This window comes from Eurosta solidaginis, chromosome 5 (genome assembly GCF_040869045.1).
Source record: "Eurosta solidaginis isolate ZX-2024a chromosome 5, ASM4086904v1, whole genome shotgun sequence".
NCBI classification, from domain to species: Eukaryota; Metazoa; Arthropoda; class Insecta; order Diptera; family Tephritidae; genus Eurosta; species Eurosta solidaginis.
In genome coordinates, this window is record NC_090323.1 from 249994655 (window position 1) to 250017328 (window position 22674).

The 22674-nt window shown below is 37.4% G+C and overlaps 2 protein-coding genes across 25 annotated transcripts in view; one reads left to right on the plus strand and one right to left on the minus strand.

Annotated features, from left to right (window-relative positions):
• LOC137253161 (lysosomal proton-coupled steroid conjugate and bile acid symporter SLC46A3) overlaps positions 1–3584 on the plus strand; it is a 31693-nt gene extending 28109 nt beyond the window's left edge. For all 24 annotated transcript variants that reach the window (XM_067789625.1, XM_067789616.1, XM_067789621.1 and 21 more), the window contains 5 exons: positions 602–965; positions 1033–1139; positions 2424–2762; positions 2825–3159; positions 3220–3584. In XM_067789625.1, coding sequence (XP_067645726.1) covers positions 602–965; positions 1033–1139; positions 2424–2762; positions 2825–3159; positions 3220–3406 — 1332 coding nt within the window. In that variant the 3' untranslated portion in view covers positions 3407–3584. The remainder of the gene's footprint in view (positions 1–601; positions 966–1032; positions 1140–2423; positions 2763–2824; positions 3160–3219) is intronic.
• A 3705-nt stretch (positions 3585–7289) lies between these two features.
• The window catches only part of LOC137253163 (elongation factor-like GTPase 1), a 467431-nt gene continuing 452046 nt past the window's right edge, over positions 7290–22674 (minus strand). The window contains exon 9 of the mRNA XM_067789641.1: positions 7290–7777. Coding sequence (XP_067645742.1) covers positions 7589–7777 — 189 coding nt within the window. The 3' untranslated portion in view covers positions 7290–7588. The remainder of the gene's footprint in view (positions 7778–22674) is intronic.

The following is a 22674-nucleotide window of genomic DNA, read 5'->3' on the forward strand; positions in this document are numbered from 1 at the left end:
GTATGATGGTAGCGTGCTCCGCCTACCACACCGTATGCCCTGGGTTCGCACCCCGGACAAAGCAACATACAAAAATTTTAGAAATAAGGTTTTTAAATTAGAAGAAAATTTTTCTAAGCGGGGTCGCCCCTCGGCAGTGTTTGGCAAGCGCTCCGGGTGTATTTCTGCCATGAAAAGCTCTCAGTGAAAACTCATCTGCCTTGCAGATGCCGTTCGGAGTCGGCATAAAACATGTAGGTCCCGTCCGGCCAATTTGTAGGGAAAATCAAGAGGAGTACGACGCAAATTGGAAGAGAAGCTCGGCCTTAGATCTCTTCGGAGGTTATCGCGCCTTACATTTATTTTTATTTATTTTAATACGATAAGTGGTAGTGCGAGTAGAAAAGTGCAAGAGTAGGAATAGCGAGGAAAAATGGAATTTATAGAAGAAAAGGAAGGGCAGGAGAGTACTATTAAGATAGGTGAAAGGCAGTAGTCAGGAAAATTTTCGGGTCAGGCATCTGCTAGTACGGTGTGTTGCTATTTAGGCCAGCACCACTGTATATATACACTGAAAATAATATTACCATACAAAAAATAATATTAAAATGTTTGCTTCTAGATCACAACTGCAAAATTTTATCAAATTGAATCGATCTCAGGACACGTTTTCCCTATAATATTATCACTGTTTCTCGGTTCCTTCTCTGATCGACGCGGACGCAAATTTCCACTTCTAATGGGCTTAACCGGCAAACTCATCTATTCAATAATGATTGTTGTGAATGCGCGCATGAAAACATGGCCTCTCGAATATGTCATTTATACAGCAACAGTGCCGGCAGCGTTGACAGGCGCAGATGTGGCAATATTTTCTTCATGTTTTGCTTACATTTCCGATGTTTCGACGTTAAAAAATCGTACACTGCGCGTAACCATTTTGGATATATGTTATTTAAGTGCAATGCCTACGGGCGTGGCATTGGGTGAGTTTCTTGATTTTGGAGAATTTTGAGTTAGACTTTTGAAATTATTTAAATTTTCTTTATTTAGGTTCTTATATGTTCTATAATTTGTTCCAACAATCTTATGCTGACATGTTTACGGTGAATGCTACACTTTTGGTGCTATCCATTATTTACACAATATTTGCGCTGAAGGTAACATGATTTCTTTGTTTTTGTTTTTTTTTTTTTTGAGTGTAGGAAAGGAATTTTTTTATTTGTAAATATCCTTACTCATGATACGGGGGAACCTGGAACTAAAGCGTAAGTATAGTCACTTCACTTTAGCTAATTGTGAGAACAATGGGTGGGGTGACATAAGGTCAACGGCCATAGAGTCAATTGAAATTATAATCATTTCAAATTGACGTACGAACAATAGACATTAAATGGTCATAAGAATAATTTACTACCACATACAGCAGTTTAAGGTAAGCCAAATATGTTGAATATGTTATTTGTACTTCAAAGGAATCCTCACCGGCCCAGCTTATTATTCGATAAAAAAACTTGGTTGTAACCAAAACAAAGGAAAATGTTTAACAAAAAAATTTCTCCTTTCATTCGAATGAAGAAAGATAAAGCTAAAACAATGATATATAACTGTGATTTAACAGTTGTTAAAATTTCAATACGTGGAGACGCGAAACAAAATAATTGACCTTTTTCCGCTTTAGAAAAAGAGAAAAATGTCAATATCTTTGACATGTTAACCATTGAAATTTAAAGTTGTGGCCATTGGAATTCGTCGTAAGGTTAATTGAAGTTATGACCGTTGACCTTATTACAGTCTCCAGCACAATGTATGTACGTATTAGTGTTGATATGAGCGAAATCAGACAACAAATTAAGGCAAAGCAAGTGTTTAGTGTTTGATATCGATCAGTTATCGCTTTGTTATCGACGAGTTATCAGCTTGGTATAGACGTTTTTCGACGAGGTATAGACGAGTTGTCGATTTTTCGTCGCATTGTTATAAATTTGCAATAGATAACAAAGGTTATATTTGAGTTATAGATTTTTCATAGACAAGTTATCGGTTTGTTATCGATAATTTATCGTGAGTTTATTGATAAGTTATCGAAAAAATATTGATTTGTAATCGAAAAGTTATAGATTTGTTGCTGAAAAATTATCGCTTTGTTATATAAAGTAATCGATTTTCTATTAATAAGTTATCGATCTGTTTTCCAAAAGTTATCGATCTATTATTGAAAAATGATCAGTAATTTATGGTAAACTTATCGATATATTATCATAAAGTTTTCGATTTACTGTCAAAATATTATCGATTTGTTATGCATAATTTTTCGATATTTTATCTTATGATATCGGCAAATGATCGATATTTACATATATTTAGACATCGAACTTTACAAGTAATTGGACACACGTCTTTTTTTTTTAATTTTTAATTTGTAAAATTTTCATTAATTTCAGTGGCAAACTACAGCCAAACAACGTTCGCTACGTGAACTTAGCTGCTGTGGTTTCTTTCCGGATTTCTTCGATAAGGAACATATCAGAGATTCATTCAATGTTTTGGTTAAACCACGTGCTGGTCACCGGCGTCCATTTCTCATCATCCTCTTGATCACGATGATTTTGTATACATTCCAACGTGATGAGAGTCAATATTTATTTCTTTATACAACTTTTAAATTTAATTGGAATGTAAATGTGTACAGTACTTTCAAAACATTCAAATCATCAGCCCTTGTGATAGCTATGCTTGTAGCGGTGCCGTTGATGGACAAGGGTTTCCATTGGCGAGATACGGTAGTGTTTTACTCACAGCTCTTCTCTCATTTGAGTGTTTACATTTTTATTTTTTCTTTCAGACCATCATCTTCATAGGGGCTTGGGCTCACACAATTGCTCGCGTTTTCTATTATTTTGCCGAGACAGGCACTCTTTTTTATGTAGGCGCTTTAATTTGCAGTTTGGGTCCCATTGTTGGACCGATGATACGCGCCATGACCTCAAAAATTGTACCACAATCAGAGCGGGGAAAGGTTTTTGCGCTGCTCGCTGTCTGTGATAATGCGGTGCCATTTATAAGTGGTGTTTGCTATTCACAAGCTTATCGTGCCACCTTGAATGATGATGGTAAAGGAGGACGTGGAGTTTTCCTGCTTACAATTGCTAGTCAGTTGGCGGTTTTCGTATTGATACTGTGTGTTTAAAATGTAAAAAATTATATATTTTTATATTAAGTTTTTTGTTTTTATTTTAGCTCAATCCACTTGATTCTCGGTGATAAATCGTTGGCTGTTCCGGAAATTACCGAAAATGAGTCTCAACTAATACGCGAAAGTAACGGCGTGGAAACCAAGTCACAGCAAGCGATCGGCGGTGATGGTGTTGCTGGAGTTCAGACAATGCAAACAGCGGCAAATTTGCCAAAAATCGAAGACACTTGAAATTTTTTACAGTGCATAAAGCTCATATAGCCTGTCAAATAAAATGATGATAGTTATTGTAATAGATTAAACAGCCATATAAAAACTTGAAGCAGTAAGGCCACTTTCAAAAGTTACTTTATAAGTAAGGTACAGCTCTAAGTATACACAGTAAAAATAAATGTGTAGATTTTCAAAACGATGGTGGTTTTTTTTATTTAGCAAAACAGAATGACTTTGCTTTCTTATATCATAAATCGATCTAATTTTGCGAAAGAGCAAAGCTAGTTAGGCTTTTCCAAATTAATCAGAGCAACACCATCAGCTCCGTAAGGATTGGGAAGGACCAAATTGAAACCAAACCAGACTTCAGACAAGGCGACTCCCGTTCATGTAATATCTTTAACCCAATGCTGGAGACGATAAATCTGGCAGCAGATCAGAGCGTATAATTGCAGGAGTATGCAGATGATATTGTTGTTGTTGTTGTTGTAGCGATAAGGACTCTCCCCGAAAGTCTTGGGGAGTGTTATCGATGTTGATGGTACTTTGCCGGATGCAGATCCGGTACGTTCCGGTAACAAGCACCATAAAGGTACTAGCCTGACCATCTCGGCAACGATTTGGTATGACACCATGAAACCTTCTAAGCCATCCTACCCTCCAACCCCACAGATCCCTCAGGATTCGTGGTCGCCAGAGCCTCGGCTGTTAATGAAACAGCATTCGCCACGGGTAAGTGAGGTTGACAAGTGAGCTTGGAGAGGCTATATATTGCGCTGGCACCCCCTTGAGGGGGGTTGCGCCACACAACCCCTTGAACCAAATTGGTATTTTAAACACCTCTTACGACAGGAATACCTACGGCGAGTATATTCTAAGCCCCTTAACCCCCTGGGGCTTATGATGATATTGATATCATTGGCCTTAACAAGACGCCCAAAGTCCCTTTCTGGATTAAATACAGGGGACAAAAGTGTGTCTTGCGGTAAAAGCGGAGAAGACGAGGCACTTATCGCTGTCCAAGAAAGTATCTGCGCTTTCGAGACTACTTTGGACTGAGTAGGCAATTCAAAAGTAAAGTCCGCTCTCGACGAACAAAAATCACGATCTACTAGTCGCTTATCATAACTGTCTTAATGTGTGGTTCGAAATCATTCAAGGTGTCGAGAGAAGATGAGATGGCTCTTGAAAGTTCTCTGAACGAATTGTTGTAGTGTCCGTTAGGCTTACGGAGAGTATCAGAGAAGGTTTAATGATGAGCTGTAAGAGCCTTACGCATCTAAGAAGATAGTAAAACAGATAAAAGCTTCGCTGGTTAGGTCATCTAATGCGAATAAACGAAGAGGCTCCGGCTAAGGAAGTATTCCTATCGAAAGCCGTATTTGGAAGCAGACGAAGGAGGAGACCACCACTAAGTTGGAAGAGGCAGGCGGAGAAATAACTGACTTCCTCTGATGCTACCAATTGGCGTTAGTTATTGCGAAACAGAGATAACTGGTGTGCCTAGTTATGAAATCGCCAACATCACCATGACGGTTACATGCCAATTAGATAATGACGATAATGGTGAACCGTTCCTTCTGAGGATGTCGACTTCAGCAATGATTGCCACATGTTGAATACTATTATGACAGCGACCAATTCGTCCGTTAAAGCAACAATAAAACTGCTTTCGGACATGTTCGAGTTAGGCAGACTCTCGTACTTTACATTCTAGGGGACGGAGCCTAATACCACACCCTGGACGAGCTGCTTTCTTTCTTCAAAAGTGTGTCGCACATTAGAAGCCAGTCTATAAGGTAGTGCAAGATATTCACCAGATATTGCGGTACCTCGAAAGAGCGTCTTAGAGCTTCCAATTTGACGCCCCACCTAGCTGAGTTGAATTTTGAAGTAAATCGTGAGCAGTGGCACAATCGGTGTTGCTCAGAGGCATGCCATTTCGGCTTTCTTGTGCTCGTCCATCATTTTATTTAACAGAAGAATATATACAAAAGCTTTCTCTTATCCCTTATATGTATTCACATTTCATCAAGCCTCGAATCTGCCTTCACATTCTGTGACATAATTTGAATAGCTCCATAATTTCGCCTTTACCAGCTTGAGAACCACCTGATACTGTCGATTATTTGGAAGGTATCAGAAAACCTGTGCTGAGGCAGAATGTGACGTAGTTGTGATCGCAACCAGTAAGGGCCTCCGTCGATATGATGGGCTCGTGGTAATGTTAAGTACGATAAAACGGGAGCTTGGCTTTTATCTCAAGGACAGGCTTTCCCCGACTGTTAGTCTGTGGCATTCCCCATTCGACGACTGTTGCGTTTAAGTCGCCAGCAAGGATCGGGCTATCAGTTAGGGACCTTCGATCGTCTTCAAGAAGTTCTAGCTTATCCCTGAACATCTGAAAGGGATCATTTGGAAGCAAGTAGCAGCTTCACATTGAAGTATAGCTAGCTTTTGTTAATTTTTCCCATTTTGGCAGTACATTTGCCGACGCCTAATGACATACATAGATATTGTAACGAATATTAGCAGCACTAAGGGATACTATCATCTCTAAGCCGATGCTAAGCAGTGAATTTTACGCACATCATTAAATCAATCATTACGTCTACACGCAGCGGAGAAGAGACGCACAAACACATGCAGATATCTTATCTGAGATGCTCCCAAAAGTATGCAATTATAATTTTGCTCACATATGAGAAGCTATAAAGGTAATAATTTTATAACTGATAACCAACTAGTAAATTCTAGAATTGGAAGCGCCTGGAAGATGCGAACGAGAAATCACAGAATATAAAAGGCAGCAACAGTAGAGGCACGACAATCAGTTTGATTTAAGACGCTATCTGGCTGGCAATAGTAGTGTTATTTTGAAAGTAGTCTAATAAAGGCCATTTTGCATTATTGAATAGTGGAGTTATTTATTCAATAGTTTAGTGATTCGAACGTTAGCAGAAGGTTGCAAATAAAGGGAATTGCAGTAAATTCGTTACAATATGTATATGTATTGAATTTTGTTTTGCACACAGAGTATATTAACTTTGATTGGATAACGGTTGGTTGTACAGGTGTAAAGGAATCGAGATAGATATAGACTTCCATATATCAAAATCATCAGTATCGAAAAAAATTTGATTGAGCCATGTCCGTCCGTCTGTCCGTTAACACGATAACTTGAGTAAATATTGAGATATCTTCACCAAATTTGGTACACGAGCTTATATGGACCCAGGATAGATTGGTATTGAAAATGAGCGAAATCGGATGATAACCACGCCCACTTTTTATATATATAACATTTCGGAAAACACAAAAAACGTGATTATTTAGTAAATAATACACCTAGAATGAAATTTGACATGTGGACTGATATTGACTCTCGATAAAAATTAGAAAAAAATTTAAAAAATGGGCGTGGCACCGCCCACTTGTGATAAACTCAATTTTACAAATATTATTAATCATAAATCAAAAAGCGTTATAGCTATCTTAACAAAATTCGGCAGAGAGGTTGCCTTTACTATAAGGAATACTTTGAAGAAAAATTGACGAAATCGGTTAAGGACCACGCCCACTTTTATATAAAAAATGTTTAAAAGGTTCGTGGACGAATGAAATAAGTTATGTCTTTTCAAAAAAGAGCTTTATATCAATGGTATTTCATTTCCCAAGTGGATTTATAACAATGGGCGTGTCACCGCCCTTTTATGAGTAAGCAATTTTCTATGTTTCGGGAGCCATAACTCGAAGAACATATCGCAATGAAATTGTGTACACACATTTTCCTTATAGCAGAAAATATTTCTAGTAAAAATGGACGGGATGGGTTAAAGACCACGGCAACTTATATATAAAACAAGTTTAAAAGGGACTAGAATAAATAGTTTTGAATCAATGATATTTCACTTATCAAGTTTTATTGTAAGAGGAAATGGGGAGACATTTTTTTTTAAATGGGCGGTGCCACGTGTTATGTAGAAATGTAATTTATCTGAAATGAAATGTACAATTGAAGCTCATGCTGAGTATATAATGTTTGGTTACACCCGAACTTAGACACCTTTACTTGTTTTTTTCGCTGCATTGATTTTTGTTACAAAAATACTTTACTCTTTAAATCAAACATAAAATGATTTTAAAATTACACGCAACAACGATTGATTACATTCCATACTATATGTAGAATCTAGAGTATTATTTTTTTTTGGATAGCGTACGCTGTTTCTCAGCATGCTCCACCACTTTCTCGTCGACATAAAGTCCCTTGCGTCTTCGTACGCTATCCATGTACACTTTGGCACGATTTGCTGAATCGGCCTTTTCTCCAAAATGTGTAATCTCCTCCTCGGTAGTGGGTACCCAAAATGGATCAATATCGATTATCTGAAAAGAGAGAGAAGAATTTATATGGGTTTGTTGTATGTATGAATCTTAAACATAAGTATGTTGAAGCCTGAAGAAAGCTTAACTATTGAAGATATTAACTACATGTATATTTGCAATAATAACACCATGCAACAGATTTAATGTTTCTTTCAGCCAACGAAGAATTCCATGCGAAAGTATAATTGTGATTACTCTTATGAGAACTTGTGACCATGAAACTTTTATAATTGACATAGCCGTCGAGGGAGAATACGATCCCGGTAGCGATTATCTGTCCGGTTTCTCAGCGGCTGTATTTAATAGGCAGAAAACGCATCGCCAATCGCCTAAAAACTTAAATTCTTGGTTGAAAAAGAGTTTTTTAGTGACATTTCTTCGGAAAAATTTCTCGACCACTTCTTGATATATTAGGGACTAAGTCAAAATGATTTCCGATTTTGGTATGATTTCGAGACATATGACAGATTTTTCAGGGATCAATTTAAGATTATTTTGACTCAGGGTCGTTATATATCCAAAATGTTTCAGAATAAATTTTAAGATTTGTCAAGGTCAGTAGGGAAGGGTTACGGAAAAAATTAAAATTTTTTTGTCCTTGACCAAACCAATGTTATATGTATGTAAGTTAGTTTTTATTACACTTGTGTGTTTTATGGAGCTACATTTAGAACTGAATCTTACTAGCTACCCTAACTGTCGACCTTCTAGAGATATACGCCGCCGATAAACGCCGCCGCCGCCGCCGATTTGCGACGTTTTTCGCACGCCGCCGCCGAATGTCGAAAATATCGGCGCGGCGGTGGCGGCGTTCGACGCTTTACTATATTTTCCACTCTTTTAAAACCATTTATTGTTCATCTCGAAAAATTGGTCCGATATGGTCGAAAGGGGTATCAAGGAATGCGCATCACTGCCAGTTATAAAAATCCAATTGCGAAATTTAACAACTTCTAACCGTTCAAAAGTTATTTGAGAAAATAGGCGACTTCAATGGAAGCTTAACACGGATTTCGTATCACCGAATTCAACAAGTTATTAAAACAAAACACTTAAAGAAAAGTTATATAATAAATTTAGACGTTCACTTCGCATAATTTTTTCAAAAAATTAATAACGTAGAATGAATTTAAATAAAATGTCCCAAGTCGAACATATTTTCAAATTGTCCTCAAGTTGATAAAAAAGCAAGTTACCCGAAAAAGGTGCCGAATTTTATATCCCGATTAGCTGAAAGAATAAGCGAAATCAGTGATGCAAAATCCTTTAGTAGGCTCCAGTGGTTTAAATTCTCCTTTGAAATGATTCTCAGCTCATACTTAATTTGCATATACATGTCTTCAACACGTATGAGAAGGGTTTGAAAAATTTTATTTTTTATTTATTTTACTTATAATTTATTTGCTTAACTATAAAATAGCGTCTGAAATCTGAATTTTAATTTTCACACCTCATCATTCAACACGCAAACGAATGGCCTGAAGGTTTAATGTGGCCATATAAATCGTTCCCGAGATGGTCGGGCTAGCACCTTAATGGTGGTGTTACCGGAGCGTACCGGATCTGTATCCGGCAAAGGACCATCACATCGATAACACTCCCCAATGCCTTTGGGGAGCAACCTTATCGCTACAAAAATTATATAGATGCGCCAAAGATTATATGATTTTCACCCATGAGTTACGTAATGAGTTATCCACTTCGACTGCTTATGGTTTCCAGGGCGGCATCCTTGACCGAATAGTTACTCACTAACGTTTCAAGGTGTTTTTTTTTTTTTGGTGTAACTCGGAAGCATAGCGCGACAAAAACATCCGTCAGAAAGTCGTCGGAGCTGCACCTAGAGCTTCTAGGAAAGTGACGTGGACGAAGATATGAGTGCGAAGTCTCAGCCCTATGGCTTCTGTGCTGGCATATGGTATAAGGGCCAGGTTGCGTGATAGCGACTGGTGGTCGGGATTGCTACTGTTCGCACGTCGAGAATTGTAGCTCTTAAAAACAGCCGAAAAACTGAAGGCGCCCTTTGGCGCCATCAACAATAATCCAGCATTGATGCTAATCGTTAAAACTGTGCCACTAGAGTCGTGACTATTAGTAGATAATTGATAGCAACCGTAAGTATCTTTTGTGCATGGTCAGCATGTAGCCACAAATGATTTAAAGAAATCGTAGCGACGACGGGTATTAGAGTTAGACCAGAACAGCTCCTTCGGTGAAACTACGCTACAAAAGTGTGACCATTTTAAGTATGTCCCCTCTCTCCGCAAGGAGCTACTCCCGAATTTTTTGAACGATCCACGAGATTTTGAGGCAAAAACCGCGGATCTTTCCGAAATGGCTGAAACGTAGACTTCTTTAAATACATATAAACAAAACCTTTCCAAATATTATTTTTTTAAATTTTTGCTTTACAAGACTCCCAGATACTCATCCGCAAGTTAATGATATTGTTTCAGATCGTCAAAAATACCATTGACGTCAGCAGTACGTTTCCATATTCATTAGTTGAGGACAATGTGATACTCTGAAGTCCAGCCATTCAATTCAGAGATTTACGCCGATCACTTTATCGGCGCGCCGGCCACGCCGCCGCCGCCGGTATATAATAGAGCCTACGCCGCCGCCGCCGATTAAGTGACCGGCGTAAACCTCTAATACCTACCCCACGACATCGCGTAACGCTGTTGTTGCTCTGCTGGCGGCTAGCGACGTTGACACAACCGTCGCGCGAACGATGTTTGCCTGATCATGTTGTAATATGTAGCTACTTTTGCTGATGCAGCTAAATACGATGAACAGAATTCTGGCGCTTGTGATGTTGTGATAGCGCAATAACCACAGTCGATAGCAATAGCTATTGCTTTGCTGACACAGCGACGTGTGTAAACCACGATATGCGATCATACCGTGTGATCGCATTTCTGCTGCAATGCTGTCGTAATTTGGCTGAATGTGATTGACCTGGGCGAAGGCTGGGAAGGCAACTGTGACAATTGGTTAATAAAATCTGCGGAAATAAACTTATGATAACTTGTATAAGTAAAAAAATAAATGGAAGGAGCGATAACCTCCGAAGAGATTTTAGGCCCAACTTCTCTTCCAATTAGTTCGTACTCCTTTAAATTTTTCTTACAAATTGGCAAACGGGACAACAACGTGCCGACTCCGAGCGGCATCTGCAGGGCAGAAGAGCTTACACTGAAAAGCACTTCACGGCAGAAATACACTCGGAGCATTTGCCAAATCACTGCCGCTTTGGAAACACTTTCTTCTAATTGAAAAAAAAACTTTTTTTCAAATTTTCAATGTTACTTTGTCTGGGGCTTGAACTCAGGATCTTCGCTTATAACTGTGAGCATATTTGGTATATGGGGCTTTTCAGCTGAAGTGTTTCCACTTTTAAAGCTTGATATCTTCCATTTTTTGGCCTTTGAAATTGAAACTCGATGTAACCCAAAACTTCAAGGCGAAAAAGGGCAAGACAATCTTATATATTATTTCTAATTGCTGTTTTTATGTGCAGGTCCCTTTTTCGCTCTTATTTGGAATCAAAATCTATACATACAGTTTTGGTTGTTAAAATGGAGATTCGTGCTATTAGCGAACTTTGGACATTATTGATCGTAGTGCTTTTGTTTAGCTATATTTTATTAAAATAATTTGTTAAAAATAAACGATTGTGAGCACACAAAGAAATCTATTTGTACTATGGCACTATTGTGAATATTTGTTTAGAACTAACACTGCATTACCGTCAGTTGCTAACATTCGCCAGATGGCAGCGCAAGCGCATGTAAGTTTTTATTGATAGATGATTGATTGATTGAACAGCTGATTTCTGTTGATATGAGAATTTTGTTTTTTTGTTGCGCAAGATGCGCACGGGTCCGACTCGTTTACCAATATATTTTTTGTAAGGGAATAATTCTGTAGAATTGGGCTTTATTTTGAGCAACACTAAAAAATGCAACAACTTGAAAAAGCTGCAACAAACTATTGCAGAAATTTATTAAGTTTTTGTTTTACATTGTTTCGTTTTACATTTTTGCTTTGCATATTTTGTTTTGTTTTGACAATTGTTAATTTGCTATTCAAAATTGAAAAAATGAACTGGGGTTTCTGATGTTTCGTATATGCCATGACGTACCAAATGCATAGCCTTATAATTTTTTGGCGTTAATACTTTTTGGTACTTTTCGTAATTTCTGCCTCATTTTAACAGATAGAAGCTTCGAATTTCAAATATTACAAAAAATGTTGTTTAAAAAAATCGTAGAGATCGGTCATATATATAACTTTTATCACATGTTTGCAACGCATCAACAAAAATAAATTACGGTTTTTGAGGTTGCGTATTTGCCATGACGTAGCAAATGCAAAGCCGTATATAATTTTTTGGAGAATGCAATGCTAAATATCTATTGCTTTTGGAGTGCAATCCACAAAGCATGTGTGGTATGTTTACAGGCGCGCATCAACAGAGCCTAGTTACATTGGATTTTTAGCAGCTCTTTATTTAACAATGTCTCCGCTGTTCTCTACTACTTACTTACTTACTTATAAGGCGCTTAACCGTTTAAACGTTAAAAAGCTATAAAACAACGAAATATTTGTTATGTACTCATTATGCATGAAGTTGCTCAAGATAAGCTGAAGTGAGCTTCAATTTGATGGTATAGGAATGGCAGACGAATCTTTTCTGATTGGAACTCTTTATTTAAGCTATTTATAATTTTAAGAATATAGGCGAGAAACAGCATAAAAAAAATAAATGTAAGGCGCGATAACCTCCGAAGAGATCTAAGGCCGAGCTTCTCTTCCAATTTGCGCCGTGCTCCTCTTGATTTTTCCCTAAAAATTGGCCGGACGGGACCCACATGTTTTATGCCGACTCCGAACGGCATCTGCAAGGCAGATGAGATGAGTTTTCACTGAGAGCTTTTCATGGCAGAAATACACCCGGAGCGCTTGCCAAACACTGCAGAGGGGCGACCCCGCTTAGAAAAATTTTCTTCTAATTTAAAAACCTTATTTCTAAAATTTTTGATGTTGCTTTGTCCGGGGTGCGAACCCAGGGCATACGGTGTGGTTGGCGGAGCACGCTACCATCACACCACGGTGGCCGCCGTGATTTGACATTAAATTTCCTAATTGTATTGCACTAACGCCACTTACTTCGAGACACGCACAATGTTACACGACAAAGCATTCTATATAAAACCGGCCAATAGCTATTGGCTCTGCTGGTGAGCAGTGTTGCCAGGTTAGCCTTTTCGAGGCTAGATTTAGCCTTTTTTTTTGCCTTCAGCCTCGAAATTTTGTGTTTAGGTTCGTAACTTTTTTCTAGCCTTTTTTACTCCGAATGTATTTTTAAAAATTTCTAAAATAAAATAATTTCAATAATAATATGAGTTCTCTACAAAAGATTAATTATTTTTCTGCTGAAAATTCGTTGAAAATTTCAAAGCCACATGTATTTTCTTACTTTGAAAAAGAGAAGTATAGTTTCTTCAAGTCAAATAGCATTAATAGAGCTGCAGTGGTGAAAACTTATAACTATACAATGGAAAAATGTACACTCCACCATGGAATTTACATAAAAATGTATTAAACGAACCTCCTTTTTTAGAACTTGTCGAGTTCATATTTAGTTTTTTAGTATTACCACTCAGTAACGCGGAGGTTGAAAGAGTTTTTAGTGGCATGAAAATTCTGAAAACTAAATTAAGGAACAAACTGCTCTGCTTAATATTAGATGCTCGTTAAAACGATTATCTAAATGTTGTAATGACTTTGAAATTACCGATGATCTCATATCTATGGTAAATAGCCAAACTTTTCCCAGACTTAAGCTCTTCTGATTCTTCAGACGGGGAATATTTTATATAAATAATTAGTTTGTAATATTTTTTTATGTATATACACATATGCAATCATTTAAAGTAATTCCATGTGCTAGTCAAAGAAAATGTGCCTGATATGTTTTGAAACAGGAAGTTATGCTTAAGTTATGTTTATAAGTTTTTATTTACAAATGTGTAAACTAAAATATACAAAAAATTTAATGAATTAACCAAAAAATGTCAGGCCTTTTTTTACCTTCTTTTTTTTCTAAATTTAGCCTTTTCTAATCTTTTTTTTTGCCAATCTAGCTTCTTTTTTTTTGCATCACCTGGCAACACTGCTGGTGAGTTACTGAAAATCGATTGCCATTCACAGGGTGTTTTTTTTTTGTTTTTTCCTTTTTTTTAATTTCGAAAAAAACTACAAAAATCATCTCAACTTTAATCAATAATCTGAATATTTATTGAATAAAATCTCAAAGAAAAAAGCTCATTTTGAACACCCAAGTATCATTGCAAGTCGTTTATATTTAGGTCACTTCTTTCGCAGAGGTAATTTACCCTACAAGGACTACATTTTCACTAAATATGGTGAGTTTTGGAGATATGAAGTTTTTCAGTGAGGGTGTCTACGAAATTTTAGACATAGAGGAGCATCGCTATCACCTCCTACTGGGATGGAGTATTAGAGCCCATTTCGAAAGCATTTTAGGATTATATCGTCGGTCCCTAAGAGGACATGTACTTTTCAAATTCCCACGAAAGACTAACAGGGTTAAGTTGTTCGTGAAATATGCCAGTTTTCCACGCGAACGACGAACTGTGCTGGTTGCCCACGCTAAGAATCGAAAAGTATTAGTCTTCCTTGGGACCGACGATGTCAAAATTGTTTTTAGGATCCGATATGATAGTTTCTGAAAATACACTATATATTTTCACACTAGTAAATGTTTAGGGACTATTTCAGGTTGATTTCGCATAGTTTTCTGAAACATTAAGGAACTGTCACTGCGTCACTTCTGAGCTATTTCTTTTTTGGATCCTCTAACGGATGAATGAGATTAAATCTGAATCATTTTTAGATTATTTCAGCATTATGTCGGAGATATTTTGCGATGATGTCAGAATTTTGTCAGCATTTTTTTTTTGGATTATTTCGAGACCATTTCGAGGTCATACCAATGGCCATTTTTTTACGTAAAAAATAAAAATAAATACTTGGCACCATTTATATCCGAAGAGATCTAGGCCGAGATTTGTTTTCCAATTTCCGCCGAGCTTGTTTTTTTTGTTTTGTTAATTTTTCTCACGAATTGGCAGAACGAGACCTACACGTTTTATGCTGACTCCCAACGTCGTCTGCAAGGCAGCTAAATTTTCGCTGAGAACCTTTTCATGGCAGAAATACAGTGTTTGCCAAACCAATGCCGAGGGGAAACCTTACTTAGAAAAACCATATTCTCACTCCAAAAAACTTGTTTCTAAATTTTTCATATTGCTTCACCCGTGATTTGAGCCCAGAATCTTCGGCGGAGCACGCTTCCACCACACCACGGCGGTCGCCAAAATTCTGTTATGTACTACCAATCAATCTTCGGGTCATGCCGTGATTTTTTTCAAGGTTATTCCAGAAATATTTCGAGATAAATTCATTGTATTTGCGGGATTTCCTGCGGCATAATTTTGGGACTGTTTCGTCAATTGGAGAGTATTTCAAAACCGTTTCGGTATAATTTCATGTTTAGTTTAAGAATACTTTGGGGATAATTTCGGGATTATTTTCGGCATAATTTCAGGAGTGATTTGGTAACATCTCGGGATCAGTTCGCGTTTATTTCCGTGTTCCATTGTGGTGATATTTGGAAATTGTGGAACTATTTCGAAGCCGTTTTGGGGTCAATTCCACAAATCCGGTAAAATATTTGGTGACCAAATCTTAATAATTCCATGACTATTTCGAGATAGTTTAAATTTGGGATCATTAATTTTTCCTTTCTCTTATTGAGCCCACAGATCCATGTGATATTTACCAAGCTTTGGCTGACGTGGGTGTGCAACATTATTTTCATTCTAAAGTAGTTCGTAAGAAACGAGAGCGTAGTCAAGCTTTTTTCGAACAATGCATGGGCAAACTTTTATTTAAAACCACTTTTGTCTGAGTTTTATAACACAGTGTAATCCAATGACATGTGCCACACAAAGTGAGACAAGTTTTGATAGTTTTTACAATAATAAGCAAATCATATGAAATCTTCATAAACAAAATAGTATTGCAAATTTCTAATCGGCAGCATAGCCGTGCATAACAGGAACTTACATCGAACAATCCTTATTTCCTCTGCACTTTTGTACCAAACCATCATTCAGGCTTCACTGACAAAACTCAAGTGTCCTCTTTACATTTTCAATAAAAATTCTTCATGCTTCATCAGAGCTGCTTTGTCAAATGCTCTTAGCACTCAGGTTTTATGCACTCTTCTGTGGGTGCTTACTGCAAGTAGGAGTTGGTATGTACCCAGTGCAGTGAAACTCTACAGAGACTAATCAGGAAAAGCACTAGTTTTGAAACAACATTTTTTATAGTTGAGTTTTTAGTTCCAGTTTAGTTCTTAGTGCTGTTTCGATCTCTAACCTATGACTCATGTGAGACAAGTGCTTCCAGCATGGCTGCTGGTATATAATTATATTTTGGTCTATTTTGAACTAGTATGAGATTGGTATTTTTATGTAATGGATATCTGGCTGAACATATTAAAAAGTCATGAAGTTCGATGTGTAGGAGATTGAAGTGAACCCACAAGAAGGCAACTTTTCCAGCAACAAGTAAATTTGAGCATTTTGAGAAGAGCTTCGCCGGCTTCTTATCTGTAGCAACCAATACCGAAAAGTTATTGTATTATTATTGGCTTATTATCAGCAGTGAAATATTATCGTTGAGTTATCGGTTTGTTACCGCCGAGTCAGCGGTTATTGGTTTCTTACACTGAAAGAAAAGAACTGGTAAAATCAACCGAAATTTCTGTTAATTTTTAACCATCGCAATAAGATGTTGAATCAACTGCGCACAAATCGTTGATTCGTAATTGACCATTTTAGTAGTCAAATGAACCAAAAACAGCTTTGTACGAAAGTACCTATGTTGCCATATAAATAAATAATTGTAAGGTGCGATAACCTCCGAAGAGATCTAAGGCCGAGCTTCTCTTCCAATTTGCGTCGTGCTCCTCTTGATTTTCCCTACAAATTGGCCGGACGGGACCTACATGTTTTATGCCGACTCCGAACGGCATCTGCGAGGCAGATGAGTTTTCACTGAGAGTTTTTCATGGCAGAAATACACTCGGAGCGATTGCCAAACACTGCCGAGGGGCGAGCCCGCTTAGAAAATTTTTCTTCTAATTGGAAAACCTTATTTATAAAATTTTGATGTTCCTTTGCCCGGGGTGCGAACCTAGGGCATACGGTGTGGCAGGCGGAGCACGCTACCATCACACCACGGTGGCACTTACTAACCGAACGTCAATTGGGCTTACATCAAATATGCTGGCACACATTATAAACATTATACACTTTATTATTTTGTTTTATTAAACGCAGTTTCACCAAATTTTATATTTTATAATTTATTTAATTTATAGTTTTGAACTACGCTTTGCAAATAGAAATGAAAATAGTAGTCAAAAAACTGATTCTCAATTCTTTCAGTTGCAGCTCAGCTCATTCTCCATTTCTTCTCTTGTATGTAGTTGCCACACTTGATTGTTTCGAACAAAACTTGTATAAATGTTTGACATAACATTTTAAATAGAGAACTTGTAACTTATAGAAAAGTAAAGAATCAAATCGCTAAAAGGTAATTCACCACTGGAGTAACTTTACATGTAATTCGGCAAGTTTAATTTTCGTAACACTTTAAGTTGAAACGATTCCAAAACAACTCAGACTTTTATTTTGTCGAAAACATCAACATTAGAAAAGGATGTATTTTATTATCTTATTAAATTCATTCGCGTGAGTGAAAATTCGTAAAAACTTGAACAAAATGTTACTAACTTTGGAAAAATCCTGTTCCTTCAAAAGAAACTTTTGCAACAAGAGGGCGCAATTTTGCATTTCGCTTGGAGGAGAAGTTGCAAAATTGTACCCGATAAGTAGGTGTCCCGGTATCTCATAATTTTTTGCACAGTAAATTCAAAAAAGGGTTTTTCGTTTTCTATAGATAACTGAAAAACTAGTTTTTTGTTGTTTTCCCATTTTGTGTGTTATTTCGATTTGGTGGTTTTCTTATTTTGTTATTTTTTTTCTAAACAAGTGGCACCATCGTCATAAGAACAAAGTAGAGAGCGCAGTGAGCGTAAAATTTCTTTCAAATTTGCTCATGTATTGAAATGACCAGTGAGATCAATTGTGTTAACAGAAAAATCAGTTAGATTGCCAAAGAATATGTAAATTTTACAGAATTTTTGTTAAATTAAGAGCGACAATTTCTCTTCTGTTGAAATGATTAAACTAATATGTTCGTTTGACAAAGAACTCGGTCGAATTAACCGTAATTGGATCAATTTCACCGAATCTCCGTTAAGCCAGGAAGAACAGAGCCGATTTGTTGATTTTACTAGCACCATTTCTTTCAGTGTATTGGCTTGTTGTGGCCGGCTTACAGAGGTGCAATCGATTTTATAGTGAAGTTTTATCGTTATCTTTCGCATACCAAACCTATGTGTCGTCGATAACAAATCGATAACATACCGATAACAAATTGTTAACATTCCGATAAGAAAACGATTACTTTCGATACCAGACCAATAACTTGTTTTTAACTTTTCGTCAACTCGACAGCACACCTATAACTTATCGAAGGCAAATCGATATTTTTTTGATAAAATATCGAGAGCTTTTAGATAAATATTCTATAACTAGTCTATATCAAATCCATTACTTTTTGATAACACATCAATAACGCTCTGATAGCAAATTAATAACACACCGATAACAAAGCGATAACTTTTCGATAACGTACATATCTCATGTTCAGATAAATCATCGATATATTTTCGACACTGTATCGATAACTAGTCAATAAATAGTTCATAACTTATCGTTATCCTGTGTTATCGATAGCAAATTTATAATACTTCGTTAACAAATCAATAGAGCACGTGTATCTTGTCGATAACACACCTATAACACACATACATACATATTACCGGTCGATAAAAACCGATAACTCATTAACAGTTATGGAAAAAATTGGTAACGTGCCGGCCGGTTTCGATCTCGGTTTTGGGTTCGATTTTCATTTCTAATCTTTAATTTCCTTTTCCCCCTTTTTTACCTTCTTTCACTCTACTTTCTTTTCCTCACCTTACCTTCCTGATTTTCGTGAGCAAAAGCGCTTGCACATCAATACAGTTTTAAATATGGAAAATAGGCTGCCTTTGGATTAGTTCTATAAGCAATTCAAACAGTTTAACCTTGTTCGTTTAACTGCAGGGTAACTTGGCCTGCGTTTAGTTGGCTGTATGTCCTTCCCTGAAAGTGTGAATTTGCGTGTCATAGCTGCGTGGCACTGCAACACTTTCAAGTGTTCGTGCGTCTTTCATAAATTTTCATTGAATTTACGTGATTTTCATAAATTTTGTAGGATATGCCGGCACTTGTACTTTGTTTAGGTCACCTATCCAGCTGCGGCCAAGCTGTTCGTCGCCAAAATGCATTTGTTTTCTACAACATTGCACATTGCAAATTTCCTTTTGTTATCCTTTACGGTTACTTACATTGTCTGTTTGTGTGTGGCGTTAAGGTCTTTTGTGTATTTGAAGTGTTTGGCGTAGGAAAAGAAAAAAAAAAAACGATGCCGAAATAATTTTAATTTTTGTATTTTTTGCAAAGTAATCTTTCTATTCATATCCATCCAATGTTCTCAATGGCAGACCATAGGCGGCCTTAAAGAACAATAACATTAATAGGTTTCAGGAATTTGCTAGCAACAAACCAAATATTGAGACTCATGAACGGCGCGTGTTTCTAAAAACTAACAACGAAAGCACGTTTGGTTTTCCAACGAATAATATCGTCGCCAAGGGAAGTACACTTAGACCGTGTGGCCCATTGTTACACCGCTGAATGGGCTACTGCCCCCTCTTTTAAATAAGTAAAAAGCTGAGCCACTTTGTGCTTTTAACGAAGCTCGATATTCTTTCGATTTCAGCAGAACCAAGCTCTGCTTAACAGAAGATGAAGCGCATGTTCAAGCATTATATACGTTTCCTACTCAGAGCAGGGCACATGTTAAGGTAATTTGTCACAGATATGGGATTCTTAGATGATAATATTCGAGCAGCCTCCCTCGCAGCTGTTATTTAGGAACTGAACTTCCGGTTAGATACCACTGCCAGCATGACCTTATCCATCCGGCCGTGGACTTAAGCTCTAGGGAATAGATAACATCTAATTCGTGTTTCTTTCGGATTTCGATAGGGAACTTGTTGTCTAGATAGACGGTCGGAGTAGGATAAGACAGTTGATGTAAGTTTGCGAGATCGGTCTCCTTAGTTCTGGCATGGCTAAATCTGGTGTCGCTACAGGACACAATTTACCAAGAGCCAAACTTTAGCACACAGGTCCATCGGCAAAAGGTTGAGCATAGCTTCTAGAGCGTTTGTGGGTGTGGAAGGAGTGCTTCTTATATAAGCTTTACGGCCGAGTGCTGGACACTTGTCCTCCTTATCTGAGCTGTTTATCTTGAGTGCCAGCCACCAAACTAAATTGCCGTATAATAAAATATACATAACGACAGCGGTGTCCAACCAGGGTATTGTGTGTGAATTTTAACTCCATTTTTTACGTACGGCAGCTTTAGTGGTATCTATGGCAGTTATGGCATTTCTGGATATACCCGCAATGTTTAACTGGGTGGTCAATAAAGACCTAGCATAGACTGAATTTGTCCATAGGGTTACCAAGTTCTGGTTTGACGACCAAACGGAAAAGCGCTAATTAGGCACCCGGACTTATTTTATAGAATAACTCTGTCCTCTTGGCAAATCGAGAAGTTTTCTAGGATCTAGCTTAATTGCTGCCTTGAGATCTGGGAACTCGGCCGCCGCTCACCTGGCGAACGCAGGACACGAACACAGAACGTGCTCCACCATTTCTTCCTGCTGCTCGCCCTTTCTACATCTGCTATAACTGACTTGTCATAACTTATAAGCATGTGACGCCAGAAGTCAGTGTTTAGTTAGTTTGCCCATCGTGAGACATAAGTCTTCTCTCTTTAGAGATATTAGCAACTTTGTGACTCTAAGTATATGTATAAGCTGCCCCGCTCTTCCCCCTGCTTGATGGATCATATGCCGTTCCTGTCTCTTTTAAATTTCACCCAAACGGATTGGGACGCCTGCAGTACATTCATCTAGTGGTGCACCCTCCTTTGCCAAACTAATTTTATGACCTTGAACCTAGTATACATAGTTGTATGGTTCGTCCTGAGCGAAGTCTCACCAATGCTTCTTTGCATTCCAGGACACTTCTTGATGAAGTCCTGTATGGGATTATTGCCTTGATCACTGCCTGATTTATATTTATATGTATAAATAATAACGACTCGAACACAGCTTGCGCGTAGACGTTGTTTAACGGTTACTCCATATCGAGAAATATGTCTAAAGTGCCGTACTTGAAGGCAAACCAATTTTTATACTCAGCGGAGCAGAGCTCACAGAGTATATTAATTTTGTTCGCATAACGGTACCCTGTAACGGCATAAACTAATCAATTTAGATATAGACTTCTATACATCAAAATGATCTGGGCGAAAAAAGAAATTGATTTAGCCGTGTCCGTCCGTCCGTCCGTCCGTAAACCCGATAACTTGAGTAAGTTTTGAGGTATCTTGATGAAATTCGGTATGTAGGTTCCTGGGCACTCATCTCAGATCGCTATTTAAAATGAACGAAATCGGACTATAACCACGCCCACTTTTTCTTTATCGAAAATTTAGAAAAACCGAAAAAGTGCCATAATTCATTACCAAAGACGGATAAAGCGATGAAGCTTGGTAGGTGGGTTGACCTTATGACGCAGAATTGAAAATTAGCAAAATTTTGGACAATGGGCATGGCAACGCCCACTTTTAAAAGAAGTTAATTTAAAATTTTTGCAAGCTGTAATTTGGCAGTCGTTGAAGATATCATGATGAAATTTGGCAGGAACGTTACTCTTATTACTGTATGTGTTCTAAATAAAAATTAGCAAAATCGGATGACGAACACGCCCACTTTTAAGAAAACATTTTTTAAAGTCAAATTTAAACAAAAAATTTAATATCTTTACAGTATATAAGCAAATAATGTCAATATTCAACTCCAGTAATGATATGTTGCAACAAAATACAAAAATAAAAGAAAATTTCAAAATGGGCGTGGCTCCGCCCTTTTTCGTTTAATTTGTCTAGAACACTTTTAATGCCATAAGTCGAACAAAAATTTACCAATCCTTGTGAAGTTTGGTAAGGGAATAGCTTCTATGCCGATAACTGTTTTCTGTGAAAATGAGCGAAATCGGTTGAAGCCACGCCCAGTTTTTATACACAGTCGACCTGTCGTTCAGCTCGGCCGATAACACGATAACTTGAGCAAAAATTGATATATCTTTACTAAACTTAATTCACGTACTTATCTGAACACACTTTATCTAGGTATTAAAATTGGCCGAAATCCGACTATGACCACGCCCACTTTTTCGATATCGAAAATTACGAAAAATGAAAAAAATATCATAATTCTATACCAGATAAGAAAAAAGTAATGAAATATGGTAAATGGATTGGTTTATTGACACAAAATATAACTTTAGAAAAAACTTTGTAAAATGGGTGTGACACCTACCATATTAAGTAGAAGAAAATGAAAAAGTTCTGCAGGGCGAAATCAAAAGCTCTTGGAAACATGGCAGGAATATTGTTCGTGGTATTATATATATAAATAAATTAGTGGTATCCAACAGGTGATGTTCTGGGTCACCCTGGTCCACATTTTGGTCAGTATCTGGAAA